General features: G+C 38.2%; 1 protein-coding gene across 1 annotated transcript in view; it reads right to left on the bottom strand.

The window, feature by feature from the left end:
- Positions 1 to 336: 336 nt before the first annotated feature.
- KIAA1549 overlaps positions 337 to 7,646 on the bottom strand; it is a 118,931-nt gene continuing 111,621 nt past the window's right edge. The window contains exons 17-20 of the mRNA XM_081330358.1: positions 7,225 to 7,277; positions 6,735 to 6,883; positions 4,237 to 4,391; positions 337 to 740 (exon numbers count right to left, since the gene is read on the bottom strand). Coding sequence (XP_081186484.1) covers positions 486 to 740; positions 4,237 to 4,391; positions 6,735 to 6,883; positions 7,225 to 7,277 — 612 coding nt within the window. The 3' untranslated portion in view covers positions 337 to 485. The remainder of the gene's footprint in view (positions 741 to 4,236; positions 4,392 to 6,734; positions 6,884 to 7,224; positions 7,278 to 7,646) is intronic.

Below are 7,646 nucleotides of genomic sequence, written 5' to 3'. Positions count from 1 at the left end.
TGAAAAGAAACATGTCAGAAGTATATACTCCCCACCCTCACCAACAGCAGGAGATTTCCACTCAAGAACTACCATTAATCTGAGATGCTTTTTTCCTTAATCAAGGGCTGGTATGTTCAAATGCGCTGTCATTTAGAGGATAGCACTGCCTTCTTTGCAGCATATGAATTCCAGATCAGAATTATGAAAGAACACTCCTAGTTAAAGTACACTTATAATGCCAAAATGCTTAAAAGTAGAAAGTTTAAAAGATGGTTGTCTGTCAAACATTTGCTGAGTCTTCCCAATTTTATCATTCACAGAAATCTGTCTTGCACTGCTGCTGCAGCTGCTCGCAGGAGAGTTCTTTTCTCTTGCTTCATAAATCCCTAGTATTGTACATGTTTACTCCTCTGACAGAAGAAGAGCAGGCTCTGGCTGATTTTCCTGCAAGTCAAGCTTCCACAGGAAGCAGATAATTGGCCAATTTGCAAGGACAGAACAAATCAGCTGTGGAAGTTCTGTACAATGGTCTGTTTCTGAGAGAGCCGGAGAAGCTCCTCTCGGATTGCTTTGATGAGGGAGGCAGAAGAATGTCCTGTTTGGAGGTCCTCAGTGGAGCTGGTGTTGTAGCAAAGCCCTGGACCCTGCTGGTTGCTGGCTGGCAGATGAACAGGTGGAGCTGAAGGCTGTCGAGCCGAATTCCGTGGCATCTGGAATGCCAGTGAGGAGCAATATTCGTGATGTCCAGGAGTATGTGTCTAGAGAAAGGCACAGAGCATTATTCCAGGTTCAGCTTAAAGACTAAAAGGTATAGAAGGGGGAAAAAAAGATGCAGGGACAGAGAAAGCAGAAAGTCCCCCTTTGATTTGAAATACAAAACTGGAAGAGTGAACTGTTTTTAGAGGAATATTTGGTGTTGCTGGCCTCCATCTAGAATTCCTCAAATGTTAAAAGATGATTGCCAGAAAGATAGCTCTATTGCCACAGAAACAGTGACGTGGCATACATTTTTATGGCTTAGAATAAACTTCATGAAAAGAATAAAAGTTACAGGTAATCCTCATTTAGTGATTACCTCATTCAGTTATGCCAGTGATGAAGTAGTAACTTTTTGACCAATCCTTGTATTTATGACCTATCAAGGTCTGTAAAGCAAAGGGAAACTGAAGTAAGATCATAAACACAACCATGATTTAATTTAGCATCTACTTCAGCTTACCAACCAAGTTGCTGGTCCCAACTAAATGAAAATGGGGGTTTTATTTGACAGGGGCACATACAAATTTTTCTTTTAAAATTTGTTTTAACTTTTGTATTCGGTTTTTTAATTTACCCTGTAAACCGCCCTGAGTCCTTCGGGAAAGGGCAGTATAGAAATGTAATAAAATAAAATAAAAAAATAAATAAAATAAAACTACCTGTACTCTGAACTGACAGATAAGCTCAGATGGAAATGTCACAGATTGTATTTTTTTTAAAAAAGAAAAGTTTCATTTTCTGATTTCATTGCTTTATGTTTTGTCCTTTTATACTCATGTACGTGTGTACTGTTCTCATCATCTTAAGAAAAGGATTCATAAATCTGCTGAAATGGATTTTAGTCTACAAAAGCTTATGCCACAATAGCTTAAAGACTTTTAAGTGTCATAGTGCAGTGCCTTCAAAAATTAATAGCAGTGATGAAACAAGCACCACTTACTTTTATTAGCCATCTAATACATATCTTGTATTCATGTGCAGTTATGACTAAAAGAAAATCATTAAGATCAAATCCATACTTATTCGAACTAAAGATACGTTATAACCTTGTGGCCTATAACAATTTGTTCAACCTGATGCCTTTTAGATGTGTTTGGCTTTAAGTCCCATAATCCTCAGCTCATGGAAGTTGATTTAATATATCAGGGGGACAATTGATTAAGAAGCCTCTTCTTCAGGCACATTATAGTTTTCAGAATCAGTATCAACAAAACAATGCTGCATGTGAAGTCTTTGGATCCATTAAAATGGTGAAACTTGAGCTGAATAAGTAAAGAAGGAAGGAAGGAAGGAAGGAAGGAAGGAAGGAAGGAAGGAAGGAAGGAAGGAAGGAAGGGCGGGCTTGCAAAGCAACACTGAGGCCACAATATTAACAATGGCAATGGCATGCAGAAGAGACAGACTTGGCTAAGTGCTGTGAGAGAGGAAAACAAGCACCCAAGAGTTTACTCCAGTGGGAATCTGCAGCTGAGAGGGAGGAATTCAATGCTATCTTTCAGAGCACTATATAAATATATCAAGGCTAGGCAGAAGCAGTGGCTGAAGCCAGGCAATTCTTGGTGCTTTAGTTGTCTACTATATTGAAGGATAGAGCTACAGGGGCTGCGTTAATTTCCTAATTTGCTCAGCCTCCCTTAGGTGAAACGGAGAGTGAAACCCTTATCAACAATGCTGTAATAAAATTGAATAAACAGTTAGGTCAGCTTCTGTGCATAGAAAGGGGGAAATAACTATCTTGTTCACTGACTTAGTTTGCCAAGTATTTTGGCCCTGATTCAGATCTAGTAGTAGGGATAAAACTGAAAACATTGCCTTACATTACTGAAAGAAAGAAGCTGCTGAGTTAACCACAGAAGAAAACATAATTAGGCCAAATGGATTTTACTGATTAATCCAAATATTCTGTACCAGCTAATTTCTTTCATTCTACACAAACTGACAAAAGACCTTAGACTCTGCTACTACATTGTCAATGAACCAACTTTTGGTCTGTCTACTACCTAAGATCTCTTATTTCCTCACTGTTTATCACCAACCTGGGCACCCTTATTTGCCCATTAATTTGCAAGATTTTTATTTTAGAGTTATATAGCATAGTAGCTTAGAGCATGAATTAAGGTGATGGGTCCAGAAAATTCAGTCTTTATTGTAGTCAGTTTTCTGCCCACACAAACTATGTTAAACAAGGGTGTATATTTTTGTATGTAGAAGGCCTTGCAAATCCCCTTCCTACCCCTTCTTTGCATGACAGTATCATACAAGGTCGCACTGGATCAGTTAAATTCATATTTCTTCAGTGGTACATAGTACAAAACAGAAGGAACAAAAATACCACTATTGCTGACAATAACATATTTCCGAATTGCCTTCCTTTAATGAGGGAAGAATAAACTATGAGATGTATAAAATGACTAGCTTACTATGGCAAACTCTGAAAAGAATTTATGGGAGAGAGAATCAATAGTTCTGCCTCTTATAAAGGACGGTGGTGTGACTGAAATCTATTTTATTTATTTATTTATTTATTTATTGAGTTTATATACCACCCTATTCCTGTAGGACTCAGGGCGGTTTACAAGGCAATTAAAACATAAAATACAAAAATTAAAATCAGTTAAAACAATTAATTAAATTTAAGCCCTAAAAATTAAAACCTAAAATTTTAATTTCACTGCTCACAGAGTGTTTAATATTATCTCTGGATCAAGTAACTTTTGACAGTGCTTCAAAAATATATAAATCCTATTTGATTAGAGAAGACAACAGAAAGGAGTACAAACACTATAGCAACCATGCCTCCATTGCAGCACCTTTAATGTGTTTGGAAACTATTGTCCTGGGTGGAGGTGAGGAATAGTCTTTGACGCAGGAGAGAGCAAGCATGTAAGGAACATGAATGAGAGATTCCCCTACCGTATAGGGAGGGATAAAGAAGAACTCATGACAATTCAAACATGCATGTCAATGAGAAAGCCATGCTCTAAAAACAGGATTTTGCACCAATGGAATTAGCTTGCAAAAATGAAACATCATAGAAGAACACAACCAGACATGGCTTTTATTTTCTAATACTAAAAACCTCTTCAGTCTCATCTGAAGTCTTTCCAGGGACAGAAATTCTCAGTACTCTATCACACCAACCTGGTGATTTGGCCCTTTTTTCAGGTGGGTGGGAGGTCTGACAGAGCCAGTGGTTTCAGAAAGACAAGTTCAGAGGAGCCATCCTCACTGAGAGCGTAAGGGGAAGTGGAGAGCCTAGCTCCCCTAGATGCTGCAGGGCTGGCTAGCGCCAATCAGAACAAATAACCTGCCATAAAGGATGAGAGCTGAGACGGAGTAAGAGAAGGACAAAAAAAAAGCAGAGATTTAAGGGCTGAAATATGAAAAAGACAAAAGCAGCAGCTAAAAAATAATTAGAGAAGCAACTAAAAAAATTGAATTAAGGAAACACAAGACTGCTTCAGAAACTATTCAAACATGAAGCACAGTACTCACTGCTTCTCTCCTAGCAAATTCATCCTCTCCACGGTATGAGGGCCACCCTTGTTCCCCTGGCTGGCCAAGCCCTGCTCTGCCTGAGGGGATCTCCATTGGTTGACCTCCGATCCTGCTAGCAATTCCCACCTGAGTGAGGTGCTGTATCTGAGAACCTTAAAAGCAAATATTGTTTCGTTTTCATCTTACCATGCCACATCAGAAGAGTGAGGGGCAAACAATCTGAGAAGCAGGGATTGGGGAGATAAGACATAACCAAAGAAATGGGGCCCAGGGGGAAAAAAGAGATAAAGTCCAGACTTTGTTCAATTAACTTTTGGGAAAGACTGACAAATTAGGATAAATTAAAAAAAAAATCTGCTTGCATGCAAATTTTTCAGTGTGTTCTTTTCCAAGTGGAGGGTATTTTCTGTGTGATTTTTTTTTTAAAAAAGGATCATGCTGAAGGCAAACGTGGTAGAGCAGAGAAGAGGGGAAGAGAAAGGGTCAGAAAGACAACACTTCTGACCTATCAAATATTTAGTCATCATTAAGGTGCAGTTTAAGAGAACGTACTTCATGCTAGTAATTTGCCTTCAATACAAGAAAATATTTGCTTAGTTTAGGATACTCAGCTGCACAGTCAAAGCAGAATCCACCTTTTGGAGAATAGCTTTCAGATCTGTGGTCCATATGTGAATGGAAGATGGGGCTGAGATTAAAGCAGCCTTTATACCCTTTAAACTCCACACAAATGAGGAAATAATGCCACTTAATATTTTGAGCAGTGCTATTACAGCTTTAAATCTCTGTAAGATCTCACTTTTTAAAAACCACCCCAAAAGCAACCAAAAAAATCCCTCAAACTAAAATGTTTGGCTCTGCTTATTTGAAAGAGCTCTGAAGGATGAAAATGAGCTGTCTGTGCGTGGCCAACTCTGTTAGAAAAGATTATTGCAATTCTCTTCGGTGCTTTTACTGACTCTCTCCTGGAATAAGGAATACTGACTTGAACAAACCTGAAGTCCTGTGTTCTTTCTAGTGCTAATTTTATACAAACGATACCCAGTGGTATTAGTTAGATAATGCACAGACATTTTGCTCTGTTTACTTTTAAAAACATACTCAGATCATAACCTGGAAAGTTTTTGTATATTCTTTTGTATATTCTAAAGCAGTGTTTCTCAGTCTTAGTAGCTTTAAGATGTATGGACTGAGATTCCAGGAATTCCCCAGTCAACATGCTAAGATTGAGAAATGCTACAGATAGTCCTCAATTTACGACCACAATTGAGTCCAAACTTTATGTTGCTAAGTGAGACATTTGTTAAGTGAGTTTTGCCCCATTTTATGACCTTTCTTGCCACAATTGTTAAGTGAATCATTGCAGTTGTTTAGTAACACGGTTGTTAAGTGAATCTGGATTCCCCATTGACTTTGCTTATCAGAAAGTGGCAAAAGGTGATCACATGACCCTGGGACACTGAAACCGTCGTAAATATGAACCAGTTGCTGAGCATCTGAATTTGGATCACGTGACTATGGGGATGCTACAATGGTCAAAAGTGTGAAAAACCATCATGAATCATTTTTTTCAGTGATGATGTAACTTTGAACAGTCATTAAATGAACGGTTGTAAGTCGAAGACTACCTGTATTTTGAAAGGGGAAAAAAAAAAAATGAACACGGTCTTATACTTAGCCATGCATGCTGCTTTTCATAGATATGATGCCATATCATCATTTTTATATGTATGTACAAAATATGCCCTCATCTGGAAAGCAAATCTAACATTTTTCACTTGGTCTGGTTTCTGAGAGATAAGAGAGAAGTCACCACTCCATCTGTCAGAAATGGCAGTTGAAATACTTAGTTGAAGTACTTAGTTCCTGAGGCAACCTTTTCATCTCCTCATGCAATAAATCAAAACACACTCTGGAAGGGTGCACAAGGTAACTCTATCTCTAAGTGCATTATTGTCATATTTCCTGGTGTTTCTGAAGGAAGGAAATGTCACAATTCTTACCATGGAAGAACAAAATTGTATCATACCCTTTGCCCCGAGCTAATGGTTAACGTCTTTTGTACCTTTTACAGTTGTCTTCATACTAAGAAGCCTCTTGGAATATGGATGAAGCATAATCTCTAACATTTGGAATTACAAATGTTCTTGAATCTTTTACTGCTTTCTCTTCAACATCTTTATTACATGCAAACTGTAGATTTATACATACTGTACATTGGAAATGCACTATTGAGTTGGATTAAAAAAAAAGATCCATTCCCCAAATATGGATGGTTTTGAAACAGAGGCTTAGTGGAATTGTTTTGCTAGGTCTGCAACATTTCTGTATTTGACCATCCAGATGCATACACAATTTACTGAGCTAAGGTGAGTAGGGGACAAATCACGTCTCTTCTTGAAATTCTAAATTTAGGGTCTTACTTAGCCATCAGATTGTGGCTGATTTGTAGGAGATGAGACTCTTTGTAATGCAAATTTCTTAGAAATCATTACCTGCAGTGCTTCCAACTGGTCGTGGCCGTGCCACTGATGGCAATTCCTCTGGGTAGATGCCTCGAGTGGAATATTGGACATCTGATGGCTGCGAGTCTGGGTGTATTAATTCAACAGGTGGAAGAAACCCTGATCCAACGTTTTGCCTGCTAGTAGAAAAACAATGAAACACATTCCTTCATCCATCCATCCATTCACAAATAAGACTGTTGTACTGCTTCAGTCTTACTTACTCTAAGTTATCTATCCATGCATTTACAAGATACATTTCTGTACTGTCATCATTGGAAAGATAAAGAAATGTATCAAAGCACATGCTAACTATACATTAGCAGAATGAGAAAGGACCAAATTATGTCAATGGAGGTCTCTGTCTTATAACACCTACCCAGCTTGCCATTTGGTTCAAAATAAGGAAGAGCTATTTACCATTCTTAGAAAAAGAAATAATTCTTCTGCAAATACACAGATCAAATAACTAGCAAAGTACCTCTGCAACAGGCCTGGAGCTGAGGGAGGAGTCATCCCAAAATCCATGTATCTCTGAAAAAAGACAATATGTCAGGAAAAAAAAGAGAGCCATGACTATATCTTCTAAAATAATCAGGGCATAGTAAAATAGAACTCAAAAGGAAAAGTTAAGAGAGTAAAATATACTTTTAAGTTAAGAAAACTTTTATCAAATCAAATAATTGATCAGCATGTTGTAGGAGCAAATTAAAAGACCTATTACAGCAGAGGTGGGGAACTATGGCCCCTTTATGACTTGTGGACTTCAACTCCCAGAATTCCTGAGCGAGCATGGCTGGCGCAGGAACTCTGGGAGTCGAAGTCTACAAGTCATAAGAGGGCCATAGTTCCCAACCCTTTATTACAGAAAAGTTAGTCATATTCAGAAAATGGCAATCTTAG

The sequence above is a fragment of the Vipera berus genome (genome assembly GCF_964194415.1).
Source record: "Vipera berus genome assembly, chromosome: 6".
NCBI classification, from domain to species: Eukaryota; Metazoa; Chordata; class Lepidosauria; order Squamata; family Viperidae; genus Vipera; species Vipera berus.
This window is presented reverse-complemented; position numbering and strand designations above follow the sequence as displayed.